The sequence below is a fragment of the Eptatretus burgeri genome, chromosome 3 (assembly GCF_056783735.1).
Source record: "Eptatretus burgeri isolate ZD-2024b chromosome 3, Ebu_testis_v1, whole genome shotgun sequence".
Classification (NCBI taxonomy): Eukaryota; Metazoa; Chordata; class Myxini; order Myxiniformes; family Myxinidae; genus Eptatretus; species Eptatretus burgeri.
Window position 1 is genome coordinate 71411157 of NC_140963.1, and position 17963 is coordinate 71429119.

At 46.9% G+C, this 17963-nt stretch overlaps 1 protein-coding gene across 4 annotated transcripts in view; it reads right to left on the minus strand.

Annotated features, from left to right (window-relative positions):
- Window positions 1–17963, minus strand: part of LOC147030159 (complement C3-like) — a 741443-nt gene that overhangs the window by 280231 nt on the left and 443249 nt on the right. For all 4 annotated transcript variants that reach the window (XM_085873916.1, XM_085873917.1, XM_085873918.1 and 1 more), the window contains one exon: window positions 10371–10574. In XM_085873916.1, coding sequence (XP_085730042.1) covers window positions 10371–10574 — 204 coding nt within the window. The remainder of the gene's footprint in view (window positions 1–10370; window positions 10575–17963) is intronic.

A 17963-nucleotide genomic window follows, 5' to 3' on the forward strand; every position in this document is an offset into this window, starting at 1 on the left:
GCTCGACTCCGCTCCCAGACTTCAAACGAACTCCACGGCGCACCCAGACCGACTCCAGGCAAAACTCCAGGCAAGAAGAACTCACAAAACTCCAGGCACAACTCCTGGCAAGAACTGCCTCGCTGTGCGTTCCAGCGCGCCTTTTATGGGGTCCTTGGGAGGTGAATTTGATCCCCCACCTTCGACCTTTCACCCCCACGGGCTCCGCCCCTTTTGGCATTTTGATCCGATATCGTCGTGAAATGCGGAGAGAGCGGACATGGTAGAAATCATCAGTCGTGGAAAGCGGACGTTGGAGAAATCATCGGCTCCCGCGTCTGTCGGCGGAGATGCCGCTCGTCTGTGGGATTCGCCGTGGCTGGCGAAAAGATGGCGGCGTAACGGAGATGAAGGTGAGGCGATGTGGTTGCTTTGTGGTGGGGAAGGCGTGGTTGTGGAGATAGTGGTTGTGGTTGGTGCTGTGGTGGGGATGGCATGGTTGTTGAGAGGCGGTTGTGGTTGTTGAAGTAGTGTTTGTTCCAAAACAAAGATAGCAAAAGAATAATACTACCTCAAAGATCACAGCCCGGTTACACGAATGCGTGTATTTTTTAAAGGTTACCTAAAGGTAACCCTTTAGACATCGGTGGGGAAATCTAATCTGAAAACACACTTATCGACATAACTGATCTCTGGGAAGCCTGAATGGTGTTCTGTGAATTTCCACAACCGTAACACTACCCCTCCCCTTTTTATAGACTCGTCCCGAGTTGTCAAATTTTCGTGTGCCTTCATGTGTAAGTTTCCCCTAGTATAGTACGATTTACCTTCGGATCCCTGAGTGCGACATTTTGTGTATTCGTGTCCTAAAAGTAAATAACCTACGGGCTGAGTAACTAACTAAACAAACTCACTCATGCAGACGACTGAACTATAATTGCCGGCTCTACGACAAACATGCAGGTGGAGCAAAACTCATTTACAATTTACTCTTAACTTTAACCTTATCCTTATACATTTACACTAAACCATGGCCCAGGACTGATGGACTCTGTGGGAAAAAGGCACATGGCAATGTCAACGGTGTTTCAGGGTGAGCGCTCCGCAGCTTGAAGGCAAGACGTCATCGGGCCGTGTTCAAAACGACCCCCTTCTGGTATGTTCTTCCTTCTTTGGTTCGTTGTTTCTTTAGCTGCTGAAGGCAACTCACCCCAACCCAGCCGCTATGCACCATCCCACAGGCCATTTTTGAAGCAGGGAGCCAGGCTGCCCAAATGCAGTCTCTGGCTCATGAAACAAATGCAGGTGTGAACGGGGAATGTGGCCAGCTGCCCAATGCAGTCTTAGGCCTCCCCCTTGAAATGAGCACAGTGAACACAAAACGGTGCACGGGTTGCACCAATGCAGTCCCCGTGTGTGGCTGCCTGCAGGGCAGTCCCTGCAGAACACTGGATGGGCAATGACGCAAAAACACAAAAAAACTAGAACGGGCACTCATAGAGCACATACCTTTGCCGCCACTACTTTTTTTGTTCTTGGTATGAGTGTGGGGAACTGGTTTGATGCTGGTTTCATGCAAATCGAATAAGAATTGACTGAGTTATGCCGAAAACCGCATATTTTTCAAAGGCGTGATCCCCTCCCCCCCGACATTTTACCCCAACTGGTGACATGTGTTATGACGTCATTGTGTCACAAGATTGGGCATTAAATTCTGAACATTTTGGTGCTGGGTTCATGTAAAGCGGACAAGAATTGACCGCGTTATGACAAAAACCGCATATTTTTTAAGGTCGTGATTGGGGCAAAGCCTTCGGGACCCCCAATCTTTGATAGGAGGGAAACCACGGGGTAACATCCCTGGGTCAGATTGCGGGAGAGTGTGTCGGAGTGGTGCTGAGGTGTCGTCCACCAGACGGCGGTCTCCTGGGTTAACCTGAGGCGGTCCCTTCGGGTGGGTGCCTGGAATGTCCTATCCCTAAGAGAGGATGATCACCTGTCTCTGTTATCATCTGAGCTCAAGCGTTTGGACATCGGGATTGCAGCTCTCTCTGAGGTTAGGAGACCGGATTGCGGCGAGATAATGGTGGGTGGTTACACCTACTATTGGTCTGGTTGCTCTGATGGTTACCATACCCAAGGAGTTGCTGCAGCTGTGTCCAATAAGCTGACCCCAATGATAATTGAGGTAACACCAGTCAACGAGCGTATTATGAGATTAAGGATTCGTCACTCCTTAGGTGTCATTTCCCTGGTCTCTGTTTATGCTCCGACTGAGGCGAGTGATCTCACCGTGAAGGATGCATTCTACGCCACACTCGAGTCTGTGGTTGATCAGTGCCCCAGACGAGATACACTTCTAGTCTTGGGGGATTTCAATGCATCGACTGGAACTGATAGGGATGGTTATGAGGTGTGTGTTGGTCCCCATGGGTCAGGAACTATGAACCAGAATAGCACTAAGTTCCTTGACTTTGCAAGAAGTCATGGACTTAGGGTGGCTGGTTCATGGTTTCAGCGCCCACAAGCTCATCGCTGGACTTGGTATTCCAATGCTGGCGGTGTGGCAAAGGAGATTGACCATGTCCTCATTGACGGTCGTTGGAGGATGATCCAGAACTGCAGGGTCTACCGGAGTGCTCAGTTCCTCAATACTGACCACATGCTTGTTGTCGCAACTCTAAAGCTGCACCTTAAATCCTGGAGAATGGTACCATCCCAGCCTAGGCTGGATGTTGCCAAGCTCAGGGATGAGAGAGTAGCTGAGGAGTTTGCGAACAGGCTGAGTGGACACTTGGGGGTCTGGGTGCTTTGTGGGGTCCTGAAGAGTTGTGGAGCGCCTTCAAGACCACCGTCCTTGATGTTGCCGGTGGATGTCTTGGAACTCACCGCAGGGCAAAGAAGAATTTTGTCTCTCAAGGGACACTGGATACCATTGACCAGAGTCGCAGGGCCAGGCTGAATGGCAGAGATGAGCTGTTCAGAGAGCTGAGGCGTAAAACTGTACGTGCACTAAGGGTGGACAAGGAGGCCTATGTGCGAGGAATCTGTGAGGGGGTAGAGCATCACCTGTGGACAGGTGATTCTCGTCCCGCTTTCAGGGGAATTCGCGCATTACGTTCATCCAAGCCCATCCCTCGGAGCACTGCAGTTCGAGCAGAGAGAGGTAGGCTCTTGACAGAGGAGTCTGAAGTGAAAGCCCGCTGGGCCGGTTACTTTGAGCGGTTGTACCAGGCTGATCCCCCAGCTGTCGAGTTGGACGTCAAGGGTGTTACAATCCCTGTTGCTGACCCTCGAATCAACTGTTGTCCACCTTCGCTTGTGGAAACACGGGCTGTGGTGAACCAGTTGAAACGGGGCAAAGCTCCAGGGGTCTGTGGCATCCATGCCGAATTTCTCAAGGCTGGTGGAAGTGCTGCACTCGTGTCGTTGCATGCAGTTTTGTGCTCTGCCTGGAACACAGGCATCATCCCAACTGACTGGAAGAGGGGCCTTGTTGTCCCTCTCTGGAAAGGGAAGGGTGATCGCCAAGACTGCAACAACTACCGAGGGGTGACGCTGCTCTCAGTGCTGGGAAAGGTCTTTGCTCGGATAATTCTTGATTGGGTTCGCCACCATCTGCTTGAGCACCAGCGTCCAGAGCAGTCAGGCTTTACACCAAAGAGGTCAACGATTGACCGTATCCTTGCCCTTCGTGTCCTCACCGAACGCAGAAGAGAGTTTCGGCAGGGGCTGCTTGCAGCCTATGTTGATCTCTGTAAAGCGTTCGATTCAGTGAATCGGGATGTCCTCTGGAGGATTCTTGGTCTTCGTGGGGTGCCACCAAAACTGATCGATCTGATGTCTGAACTCTACTCTGGTACTGAGAGTGCTGTGAAGTGTGGTGGTACCACCTCTGACTTATTTCCAATTGTTACTGGAGTTCGTCAGGGATGTGTACTTGCCCCCACACTTTTCAGCACTTGTATGGACTGGATTTTAGGGAGGATGTCGGAGAGATCAAGTTGCGGTGCATCGTTTGGGAATGTCAAGATCTCGGACCTTTATTTTGCAGACGATGCAGTCATCTTTGCGGAGACTTTAGACATCCTTTTGGGGGCCCTCGAGGTGCTGAATGAGGAGTCGGAGCTGCTGGGATTACGGGTTTTTTGGGTCAAAACTAAGATCCAGGCTTTCGGTGACATCTTGGATGCTGCTGTCCTGTCTGTGTCTGTTTGTGGTGAGGATGTTGAGGTCGTGGAGAGATTCACTTACCTTGACAGTGATATTCATGTCTCTGCTGGCTGCGAGTCAGAGGTCAATAGACGTCTGGGTCGGGCCTGGGGAGTCATGGATTCACTGGATCATGGGGTGTGGCGCTGCCGGTACCTGTGCGGGAGGACGAAAGTCCGAGTCTTCAGGTCCTTGGTACTTCCAGTCTTGCTCTATGGGTGTGAGACTTGGACTCTGACCAAGGATCTGAGACGGAGACTTAATTCCTTTGGTACCAGGTGTCTTCGGAGAATCCTTGGCTATCGCTGGTCGGATTTTGTGTCCAACGAGCGGTTGCTGAGAGAGACTCGGATGAGATTTGTTACCTGCATAGTCCGTGAGCGCAGTTGCGGCTGTATGGACATGTGGCTCGTTTTCCTGCCGCTGATCCTGCTCATCAGATTCTCTCAGCGAGGGAGTCTCATGAGTGGAGGAGGCCAGTGGACCAACCACGTGCCTCATGGTTGCAGCAGGTTGACCATCATCTCAAGGAGATGGGGATGGGCCTGGCATCTGCCTGGGGGATGGCCAGACGGAGGCCCCTGGAGTACCGGCGGAAAGTGGACGCAGCGACGTGCTGTTCTGGCACATGCTCCCATACCTGACCTGACCTGACCCCCCTGACCTTTGACCCTTAACCGGTAACAAGAGTATGGGCGTCATTGTGTCATCTTGCATATCACAAGATGAGGCGTTGAATTCTGAACATTTTGGCGTTAGTTGCATGCAAATTGAATAAAAATTGACTGTGTTATCGTAAAAAGACGATTTTGACCTTTTCGGGACCTTGACCTTGACCTTTGACCTGAACGATCCCAAAATCTAATCGAATGCTTCCTGGCTAATAACCAATCATCCCACCAAATTTCATGCAATTCGGTTTGATACTTTTTGAGTTATACGAATGACAAGATTACAAATAAATAAATACACGCAGACCAAAACATAACCTTTCGCAGAATGCGAAGGTAATGAATGGTGCACAGGCTGCTCAATGCAGTCTCCGTGGTGTAGCTGCCTGCAGGGCAGTCCCTGCAGAACAGTGAATGGTAATGGCACACATGATATTGGATGGAATGGGGTAAATGCAAACAACAAGGGCGAGCAGGCATGGGGTCAAGGCAGAGGGAGGCAGACAAGGCATGGCAAGGCCGGCACAGGCCGCTGTAGCAAAACACAGGCCAGCAGGTGAAGCTGGCTGGCCTCTTGTCTCGTTCCAGAGGTGTGTGGAGGGTGTGCGGTGGTGCCGACCGGGCTGAAGGCGGGCTCGGACCTACCCCACTGTCTCCCTCCCAACCTATCGCCTTTGGCTGTCTCTGTCCATACCCACTCCCTTAATTTGCAAAAATCAAATTTAGCCCCTTTTATTATTATTATTATTATTTTTTTCCTTTCCTTTATAAATTCGTCTCCCTAACCCCTTTATTGTCTCTGTCTGGCTAACCTATCCTGTCACCAAGCCTACTCCCACCCCCTACGTTCCCTTCCTGGAGGGGAATAAGGGAGAGCTAGCGTCCTGTCTCGAGGCCCAATCAAGCCTCAGAATGGCCTCCTCATATCTCAGCGATCTAACCCAAAGTGGGTCCAGCGGCCCACAACAAGAGCGAAGGGATGGATGGTGCGGAGGGGTACACTTCCCCATCTACCCTAACATTTATTAACTTTTAACTTCCCCGGGGCTTTCCAAAAGTGCCTGTCGCTTAAACTATTGGTTCTACCAACCAAGATTCCCGTCACCTGTGTTTGTGTCCTCTCAGATTTGGGCCTTGCCCTCGATTATTCCATTTGTGCCCTTGCACGGTCTCATGGCTGGGACGCGTGGTTCCCTTGGCAGGAATTACCCTCTGCTGATTCTCCAACTCTGGCACCCCCGGGCCCTGCGACTGTCTCCAAGCCTACCAGCTCCCAAAAATTTGGGGAGTGCCATCCCTGGCTACTCCCCCTCAACACGCACGTGGCAGGCTAGCGCCACGGGCCCCTTCTCCGGGTGCCCGTGCCCACGAGGCGATTGGCGCCACAGGCCCCGCATCATGCGGGCCCACCCATGCCCGCTACGCTATCCCGTCCCCTCTTGGGCTCTAGGCCTACTGCGGCCGACAAGCCCAGTGCCCGGGGTGCCCACAAAGCGATACTCACCGTTCGTAGCCACGCCCCCAGCCCGTCAACAGGGCTCCTGCACCCCTCCAAACGGGTTTTGAGCCTACATTCACACCAACAGCAAAACGACCTCCATTTTGTCAATTTGACTAACCCACGAACTCACTTTACACTGACCCCAGGGTCCCTTGGGTGGGAATCACTCCTCCCCCCAATCACTCATCGCACCATGCATACCACATTCACTCCATTCACATTCACTCCAGACTGTTTTGCGGGTCCGTGGGAGGTGAGTTTGATCCCCTACCTTCGACCTTTCACCCCCCGCGGGCTCCGCCCTTTTTGGCATTTTGATCCGATCTCGTCGCGAAACGCGGAGAGAGCGGACATGGTAGAAATCATCAGCCGTGGAAAGCGGTTGTTGTAGAAATCATCGGCTCTCGCGTCTGTCGGCGGAGATGCCGCTCGTCCGTGGGATTCGCCGTGGCTGGCGAAAAGATGGCGGCGTAACGGAGATGAAGGTGAGGCGATGTTGTGGTTGCTTTGTGGTGGGGATGGTGTGGTTGTTGAGATCGTGGTTGGCGCTGTGGTGGGGATGGCGTGGTTGTTGAGAGGAGGTTGTGGTTGTTGAAGTAGTGGTTGTTCCAAAACAAAGATAGCAAAAGAATAATACTACCTCAAAGATCACAGCCCGGTTACATGAATAATACCCTTTAGACATCGGTGGGGAAATCTAATCTGAACACACACTTATCGACATAACTGATCTCTGGGAAGCCTGAATATGGTGTTCTGTGAATTTCCACAACCGTAACTATATATATATATATATATATATATATATATATATATATATATATATATATATATATATATATATATATATATATATATATATATATATACATATATATATATATATATATATATATATATATGTATATATATATATATATATATATATATATATACATATATATATATATATATATATATATATATATATATATATATATATATATATATATATATATATATATATATATATATATATATATATATATACATATATATATACATATATATATATATATATATATATATATATATATATATATCATACGAGTCCTTGTACCCCTGGGGAGGGGATATATTTGTTCAGTAAACCACCTTTGTATATCCCCTCCCCAGGGGTACAAGGACTCAAATGAATATATATATATATATATATATATATATATATATATATATATATATATATATATATATATATATATATATATATATACATACATACATACAGCTCTGGAAAAAAATAAGAGACCACTTCAAAAAAAAAATTAAATCAGCATCTCTACATGTATGGCAGCCATTCCATTCCTGTGTCTGTTGAATTCCAACACAGGCACACCTCATTCCACTTCGTGAGGTACTGATTAGGTGATCACCTGAACCGAATCTTATTTAACAAGGAAAAGTATAAAAACCACTGCTGTGGTCATCACTATCCTCTTGCAATAGGACCAGCTGGATGGCAAAAGCAGTGCAAGTAGTACCTCAAAAGTAATTGGAATTAAAAAGTAACTATTGACCATGCCAAAAGAGTTGAAAAGAAAAGTTTTGAGTGAGGAAAAGGGTTCAATTCTGGCTTTACTGGCAGAAGAATACAGTGAGCGTCACGTTGCTTCCATCCTTAAAATTTCAAAGACAGCGGTTCATAAGAACAAGGTCAAGCAGCAGACATTGGGGACAACAAAGCTACAGACTGGCAGAGGGCGAAAACGACTTTCCACTGACCAGGATGACCACCAACTCATTCGAATGTCACTCAACAACCGTAGGATGACATCGAGTGACCTACAAAAAGAATGGCAAATGGCAGCTGGGGTGAAGAGCACGGCGAGGACGGTTCGAAACAGGCTCTTCGGGGCAGGGCTGAAGTCGTGCAAAGCTAGAAAAAAGCCCTTCATCAATGAGAAGCAAAGAAGAGTCAGGCTGAGGTTTGCAAAAGACCATAAGGATTGGACCGCAGAGGACTGGAGTAAGGTCATCTTCTCTGATGAGTCCAATTTTCAGCTTTGCCTAACGCCTGGTCGTCTAATAGTTAGATGGAGACCTGGAGAGGCCTACAAGCTACAGTCTCGCACCCACTGTGAAATTTGGTGGAGGATCGGTGATGATCTGGGGGTGATTCAGCAAGGCTGGAATTGGGCAGATTTGTCTTTGTGAAGGACTCATGAATCAAGTCACGTACAAGGTTGTCCTGGAAGAACACTTGCTTCCTTCTGCTCTGACAATGTTTCCCAACTCTGAGGATTGGTTTTTCCAGCAGGACAATGCTCCACACCACACAGCCAGGTCAATCAAGGTGTGGATGGAGGACCATCAGATCAAGACCCTGTCATGGCCAGCCCAATCTCCAGACCTGAACCCGATTGAAAACCTCTGGAATGTGATCAAGAGAAAGATGGATGGTCACAAGCCATCAAACAAAGCCGAGCTGTTTGAATTTTTGTGCCAGGAGTGGCATAAAGTCACCCAACAGCAATGTGAAAGACTGGTGGAGAGCATGCCAAGACGCGTGAAAGCTGCGATTGAAAATCAGGGTTATTACACAAAATATTGATTTGTGAACTCTTCCGAAGTTAAAACATTCGTATTGTGTTGTTTAAAAATGAATATGAACTTGTTTTATTTGTATTATTTGAGGTCTGAAAACACTGAATGTTTGTTGTTATTTTGACCAGTTGTCATTTTCTGAAAACAAATGCTCTAAATGACAATATTTTTATTCGGAATTTGGGAGAAATGTCAGTAGTTTATAGAATAAAACAAAAATGTTCATTTTACTCAAACGCATACCTATAAATAGTAAAACCAGAAAAACTGATAATTTTGCAGTGGTCTCTTAATTTTTTCCCAGAGCTTTGTATATATATATATATATATATATATATATATATATATATATATATATATATATATATATATATATATATATATATATATATATATATATATATATATATAGTATCCTTAATCACATCTGGATTTCCATCTTCATAAAGTTAGTCAAAATTATTTTTGGAGGAATATTGAATTTTATTAATTTTATTGTGTTCCATTTTATGAACATATTTCCATCATATGGAAGCTTTGAGCTTAGCTCAATAAACAGTAAAGGAGCAGTCATGCATGGACTCAGGAATAAATTTCCGTTTACAATATATTGAAACTAGAACGACACTCGGTAGAGTGTATACCTCTGCCAGGCTGCACAGTTTATGTTTTGTATGTTACTGATAGGTTGGATCTGAATCTGGAGCTCAAACAAAATCGAATCGGCGTGTTCTCATCACCAAACCACAGCATGCACCTGGTTTTGTCATAACTCATCCACAACTTTTTGAAAAATCATGCAAATGTCGATTTTGGCCCCATCTCTCGCGGTGAAGAAACACTTAAAAAATTTTTTTTTTTAACTCTCATATCCGGATCTGGATTCGGATCTTCACCAAAGTCGAATCAATTCGTCCTTATCAAACACCCAACATGTCCACCAAGTTTCGTCTGAATCCGTCCATAACTTTTTGAGATATCGTGCTGTATATCGATTTTAGCCCGATCACTCGAAAGTGATGAATCATTTGAAAAATTATCGGATCTGGATCTTCACCAATTTTGAATGGATTATTCCTTGTCACACATGCAACATGTCCACCAAGTTTCATCCGAATCTGTCTGCAACTTTTTGAGATATCCTATTCACAGACAGAGAGACAGCGGTGAAAACATAACCTCCACCCACCTTCGGTGGTGGAGGTATTAATTAATCAATAAAATAAATAAATAAACATATAGATAAACAAGTTGGTTTCCAGAATAATTAAATTTCCAGTTCAATAATTAAAATGGTTTCCAGAACATATCTATTCAAATTACTCAGAAAGGAGTATATAATGCCAAATGGTTTTAATAATCATACAGCAATGAAGTGGATGTATTCAATATAATGTTTTCCTTTTGACATTCTCCTTTGGTACCTGTTTTCAAGAGGTCGAGAGCATCTTCTTTCACTCCGAAACCAATGTTTTCCCACTGTTTTGTACTGTCAAGATAGCGCATTGCCTCCAGTGTACATGCCAGTTTGGATGCTGTTTGTTCACCACACCCCGTGGGTTGTGTAATTAGTTTCTGCAGGGTTTCTCCATCTAGGCTGTTTGCCACAGATTCTGCGACTAGATTGCCTGCACACAAAGCAGATGATCAAAAGTTGAATGACTATAATATCACAAAGAAGTTATCGGTAAAACAAAATACACAAGATGGTTTATGTAGAGGCCTAAGAACAATAACACATTCAGGATTGTTGTGAGGATGCCTTCGAGGCAGTAACTTTATATTGTAGAGTGATAGTTATTTTCCTTAGTGCCTGTTTAGAATAAGTGTGAGGTAATTTAAGAGTGACATTGTCATTATGATTATGCATCATTTTGTGTAGAAAGCTGTCATCTTCCCTCCACACATGTGTGTATGTGTCTAAAACAGCTTTCCATTGACACCATTTTCATGTTTTTAAAAAATCTTTGTAATCAGTCTTAAATGCGCTTTTTAAAAGATCCTACAGGCCACCGGTACAAGTAAAAGCAGGAAAAAGCTACAATGAGACCGAATGCACACCACCGATCTGGGAGAAATAGTTAGGGAATTTTAGCAAATTGTATTGACTATCTGTGAAAAAATTGCTGACCAAAAAATTTCTTCACTAACATATTCATCGAGGTGTCTACCAACACCTATCAATAAGTGCAAACCCAAATCCTTGTGGAAAATTCTGGGGAGCCAATCAAAGGTCGGGTGCTCAGAGGGCCTGCGCGAAAAAAAAAAATCGGAAAAATTAACTTTTGCCAATATTGACTTGTGGGATGTCCAACGGGGTTTTTTGGGGTGTTGAAATGATTCCAACCATTAGATTTGAGGAAAAATGAATGCCTGGCCGTAAAATATTGATATGATACATTTTTAGATATCTCAGACTGTTTTGCGGTAATTTGGCTCAATTGATTCAGATTGTTCAAATTGTGCTGAAACCAGCATACAACATTTTTGAAACCACTGCTTTATTGTTGGTTATACTTGTGCTCATGCTCGGTAGAATGAGTCTTCTCATAAGTCTTGGGTTCAGACTCTGAACCACTTCTCGTTCATTCACCAAGAGCTAGAAAGAAGCATGGTCAAATGTGGTCATGGTCAAACGTTAAAAGAGCCCAAATGAAGAGAGATAACGATGCTGTCAACACCATAGTTGGGTGGTTGGAGGAAGGCAACCCTTTTGATGCCACACGGCACAAGAAGACTCTGGTGTCCTTCTCAACTGGGTTCAGCAGCACTCCCGAAGACCAAGTCAACGCTGATCAAGCAGAAGAGGTTGGCAGAGCCATACAGGCTAAGATAGATGGGAAAACAGTTGTGGATGCAATGGTTACCAAACACAAGGTCAAATTACTTGCAAGCCTCAGATCAGGACCCAAAGTCAATAGTGAGAAGCTGGTCATTGACGCACTGAAGCTATTCAACCGCCTCATTGTCATCAGTGAGCGTAAAGTCAAGACCAAAGAAGCTCTGCGCTTTGAGTTGACGCCAAAACCGATATCACTGTTTGACAAAAATCAAAAGTTGCAAAAGCCAGACAAGGCTGCCCTAGCAAGGTCCCTGAAGGCATGTGTGGCACCTGTCGAACAACCCCCCTGCACAAGCCTTGTGGCTGATGGTGGGTGGCTCCTGCACAATGTCAAGTGGGAGGCTAACCTTACTTGGAAGGATGTTGCCAAGAGCTACCTCCGGTTTGTGAAGTCCATGGGGGAGCCATCGCCTCCAGATAACGGTGGTCTTTAACGGATATGGCAGCTCCACCAAGGACCATGACCATTTGAGACGAACAAAGAACGCATGCTGTGACATTCAGATTAGTCTGGATCTCAAAATCATCATTGCAAGAGAAAAGTTCCTCGATAACAAGAACAACAAAGCCCAGCTCGTTCTGCTCCTTGCTGAGACATTTAGTAGGAATGGAATCAGTGTACAGCAATGCTCCGATGATGCCGACACCTCCATCGTCCGCGCAGCTCAAGATGAGGCAAGAGAGTCCCCTGTCGAGGTGAGGGCTGAGGACACAGACGTCCTGGTTATGCTGATTCATCATGTTGCAGACCATCCGATCTTCCTCACGACAGCCAAAGAAACATCTTACGATGTCGGAAAGATCAGGGAGGCCCTCCCAGAGATATACCGGAGGTATCTCATCTTCTTGCACAGCTTCTCTGGCTGCGATACAGTGTCTGCAATTTTTGGGTTTAGCAAACTAACTTTGCTAAGCAAGCTCTGCAAGACTGATGAAGCAGAGAGAGCAATGGACGTGTTTATGGACATCCGAGATGAGAAAGGTGATATCATTAAAGCAGGCTGTGATCTTTTCAAGCTCATGTTCCATGGGAAATCCTCCAAAGACTTGGAAGACTTGAGATTCGACATCTTCAGCAAGCGAGCTGCTACTGGGAGAATAAAACCTGAGAAACTCCCCCCCCCCCGACAACAGGAGCTGCAGCACAGCACTCTCTCCGAGCTTACCTCCAGACTCGAGACTGGCTGATGCTGCAAAGTCCATCGTTGGATGCCCGGGACTATGGATAGCAACTCGCTGAGCAAGGATATGCACCAGTCCCTTCTACAGAACCCATTGCACCAGACTACCTCCTGACGTTTGCCAGCTGCAACTGTGCGGGGGACTGCAGCTCACTCAGGTGCTGCTGTAAAAAGCAAGGAGTCAAGTGTATTTCTGCTTGCGGCATCTGTCATGGTAACTCTTGCCTGAACATAAACCAGCTGGATGACAAGAGGAGTGAGGAAGATACTGGAGAGTTTGATGAATAAGGTTGTAAAAGCTGACGAAGCAACATTTCCATTGAGCACAGTTCTGTTAAAAATGTCAATAAAATACATTCTATATGATCAAGGAGTGTTTTTTTCTCAAAAATAATGGTTGGAATCAATTCAGCACCCCAAAAACCCTAGTTAGACATCCCACAAGTCAATATTGGCAAAAGTTAATTTTTCCGATTTTTTTCGCGCAGGCCCTCTGAGCACCCGAAATTTGATTGCCTCCCCAGAATTTTCCACAAGGATTTGGGTTTGCACTAATTGATAGGTGTTGGTAGACACCTAGATGTATACGTTAGTGAAGAAATTTTTTGGTAAGCAATTTTTTCATAGATGGTCAATACAATTTGCTAAAATTCGCCAACTACATGGGTTCGTGCATCACTACATCGACCTCACTATTCACCTGCTTCAGCTCGTCTTGGCTTGCCATGTCTCGTGTGTTAGAAATAAAATTTAAAATGCTCGTAATTTGGGGGAACGGGGGGGGGGCTTGCTCCATACACCCATGGTCCGACCCATAAATTTCTCTACGGAGCCGGAGGGGTTCGAAACCCGCTCCTGGCACAAATTTGTTGCGGGCCGGGTATCGGCTGCGAGCACGACCACGAGGTGGAGCAGTAGGGTGAACTCTACCGAACACCCGGAATCTAGATCGTACCTTTTGGAAAACTCCGAGGGTACGGGTCCTTTACCGGACCGTGAATCGTAAAATAATTCCACCACGTGGTACAGGGTTATTTGCCAATCTTCAAAATACCTAGAGATCCACGTGGCTAGCTACCGAGTAATCACACCCTCGAAAGCCCTCGTACGAGTCGAGCCGTTAGCGTGCCCGACCCGTGCGCAACCCGAGCGGATGGTTGCCGAAGTCCCGTCAGTCCAATTGTACATTTACAGCAGCAACAGCCTTTATAATTCACCAACACGCGCTATGCTAAGCCAATGGAAGAAACATAGCAACGAACTGATACATTTAACAAATGTATTTATTTATAATGTGGGAAAGGGGAGGAGCGTGCAAGAAGCAGAGTTATCCAACTATAGAGATGCAAGTATGTACAGCAAAGAGCACTTAAACAATTCCTACTTACAGACGGGCCCACACACAGACGTACACCCAAAAGAAACGGACACAAAGTGGTCTTTATTATCCCTTTGGCTCAGAGGGAAGTCGAGCTGAGGGACGAGAAAATAGCAGGCTACCTGGCCGCGCAGCACGGCTCGACGCCCGCACCATCCCAGAGCACCAGTCGACCAAGAAGGAACCAGGGTAGCCAGATGCATACCACGCCAGCCACAAAATGAGCCGTGAACCAGAGCACGCCAGCGACGAGATGCCTTTCGCCCAGCCTCAAGAGATGCGTCTTCCCCTCCGAGCTCCAGCAGATCCTCATGCGCTCTCTCAGATTCCTTCGCTCTCCTCCTTCTCTCGTGCTCCCCGTTCCTTTTATCGCTCTCAGGCGCGTTTCGCTCCTCGTGACCCGCTCTCGGGCGCGGTTCGCTCCTGGTGACCCGCTCTCGGGCGCGGTTCGCTCCTCGTGACCCGCTCTCGGGCGCGGTTCGCTCCTCGTGACCCGCTCTCGGGCGCAGTTCGCTCCTCGTGACCCGCTCTCGGGCGCGGTTCGCTCCTCGTGACTCACTCTCGGGCACGGTTCGCTCGGGCGTGGCCCATTCTCCGGTCGGTGGGCCACGACGCACTCCCTTACTTGTCGCGCTGCCAAGCGATTTGGTTCATGTCCATATTTGGGAATGGAATTCCATCCCCAAACGAATTCCGAACGCGCCAGCATACCAGTGAGCGTGCGGAGAATGCCGGGAGCAGAGGGTTATCGTTGTTGTAGTTGGAGATGTAGGAGCCGTAGTTGTTGTTTTGAGTGATGTAAAAACCCGAACTAAAAATAACCCACAGCGCATGTACATTTATTCACCCATTAAACAAGAGACGGGGACCCTAACTAAAAATACACACTTACCGATATAACTGTTCTATAGGACCTGAATGTTGGATGCTCATGGCTTCCAGATTCGTAACACGGGGAGGGTGGTCCGCACCGGGTGACATCAGGGGGAGAGTTGAAATACTACACGACTTAAAACATGGCTCCGTGGGGGACTTACAGTCACTTACCCAACAGGCGGGGTGGCCTTACTGTCCTGATGCAAATAAACAATAACACAAAAAACGAAACAACAACAAACTATTTTCGAATGAAACACTGGAGGTGGATGGGTCTTCTTCTTCATTTATGACGGACGAATGGAAGGCAGGACACAAGGTATATAGAAGCGATTTGCACCAATTAAAATCCATTTTCTTATTTCCAATGGGGGGGGGGGGTGGGGTGCCAAAGGGAGGGCCCACCCTAGGTGCCAAATACTTTGTCTCTTGGTACACCTCTGATGAGACGAGAACACAGGAATGAGACGAGAACGGCAAACTGGAATGAGACACGAACATAGGAATGAGATGGGAATGGTGAACTGGAATGAGCTACGAACACAGTCATGACACATGAACACAGGAATGAATGAGACTCGAACACAAGAATGAGAGGCGAACAGCGAACTGGAATGAAACCCTAAAGCCTCGCTGTCTCGTCTTCGAGTTTAGTTTCCCAGCATGCCGCACGCTCCCTTTTTGCCCCACCCCCATCTTTTAGACATCGTTGACCACAATCATTGGTCAGCAAATGGAGGACAGGGCCATTTGCACAGTTCAACCCCTCCCTGCATTTGCGCTTTCACACACCACGAGAAAATGTCCTCAGAAGTGTCGCTAGTGATAGATGACACTACAGGTACAGAGTGCTGTCATGCAACAAAACAAACTCGCCGCCCCCCCCCAAAGTGCCGCTCGGGGCGACCACCCCATTCGCCTCCCCCTCGCTATGCCAGTGAATAAATGTATTACTTCAGTGTATTCCCACCCATTTTGCTTGGGTGAAATAAACCATTATAAATCACTTGATCTTGGAGTGATGAGAGAGTCCTGATCTCGAGTTAGAGCTAACATAATTCTGTTAAAGGTCCAACTGAGTTGTGGTGAATTTCACCCAGTACAAAACCACACCTGCATATGGCAATCTCCGCTCGGATCGCTAATTAGGGTAACTGGGCACATGGTACTTATAATCGCATCGTATGACTGGCTTGGGAATTTCACCTGAATATGGTAATGCAGCAAACAGGCCCGAAACATTGTTCAGAGTGTCAGGATCAGTTGAACGGGTCGACTGCTTTGATACGATTCATTGGGATTCAGACCGGGCAACAGGGATGAGTCTGACGACTATAATAACATTTTGAAATGTAAAATGATGCATCAAAGGATGCAACATGTGCTCATTGATGGTCACTGGAGGATGATCCAGAACTGTAGGGTCTAATGAAGTGCTCAGTTCCTCAATAATGACCACAGGCTTGTGGTAGCAACTCTGAAGTTGCAGCTGAAATCAGGTAGAATGGTACCATCCCAACCAAGACTGGATGTTGGCAAGTTCAAGGATGAGAGGGTAGCTGAGGAGTTTGTGAGCAGGCTGAGTGGGGATTTGGGGGGGCTGGGTGCTTTGAGGGAATCCTGAAGAGTTGTGGAGTGCCTTCAAGAAGACCATCCTTGATGTTGCCGGTGGATGTCTTGCAACTCAAAGAAGAATTTGTCTCTCAAGGGACACTGGATACCATTGACAAGAGTCACAGGGCCAGGCTGAATGGCAGAGCTGAGCTGTTCAGGGAGTTGGGGCATAAAACTGTACATGCACTAAGGGTGGACAAGGAGGCCTATGTGCAAAAAATCTGTGAGGGGGTGGAGCATCACCTGTGGTCAAGTGATTCTCGTCCTGCGTACAGGGGAATTCATCCATTCAATTCCTCCAAGTCCGTTCTTCGGTGTACTGTAGTTAGAGCGGAGGGTGGTGGGTTCTCGACAGAGGAGTCTGAAGTGAAGGCCCGCTGGACCAGTTACTTTGAGCAGCTGTCCCAGGCTGATCCCCCAGCTGTCGAGTTGGATGTCAGGGTTGTTACTATCCCTATTTTGCTGACCCTCCAATCAACTGTGATCCACCTTCGTTTGTGGAAACAGACTGCAGTGAACCCGTTGAAATTGGGTAAAGCTACTGGGGTCTGTGGCATCCCTGCTGAACTTCTCAAGGCTGGTGGAAATGCTGTACTCATGTCATTGTATGCAGTTCTGTGCTCTGCCTGGAACACAGGCATCATCCCAACTGACTGGAAGAGAGGCCTTGTTGTCCCTCTCTGGAAAGGGAAGGGTGAGTGCCAAGACTGCAACAACTACAGAGGGGGTGACGCTGCTCTCAGTGCCGGGCAAGGTCTTTGCTCGGATAATTCTTGATAGAGTTCGCCACCATCTGCTTGAGCACCAGCATCCACAGCAGTCAGGCTTCACACCAATGAGGAGCAGCGATTGACCGTATCCTTGCTCTTCGGGTTCTTACTGAACACAGACGAGAGTTTCGGCAGGGGCCACTTGCAGTCTATGTTGATCTCTGTAAAGCATTCGGTACAGTAAATTGGGATGCCCTCTGTAGGATTCTTGGTCTTAGTGAGTTGCCAACGAAACTGATCAATCTGATGCATGAATTCTACTCTGGTAGTGAGAGTGCTGTGAGATGTGGTGATACCATCTCTGACTTGTTTCCAGTTGTTACTGGAGTTTAACAGGGGTGTGTACTGGCCCCACA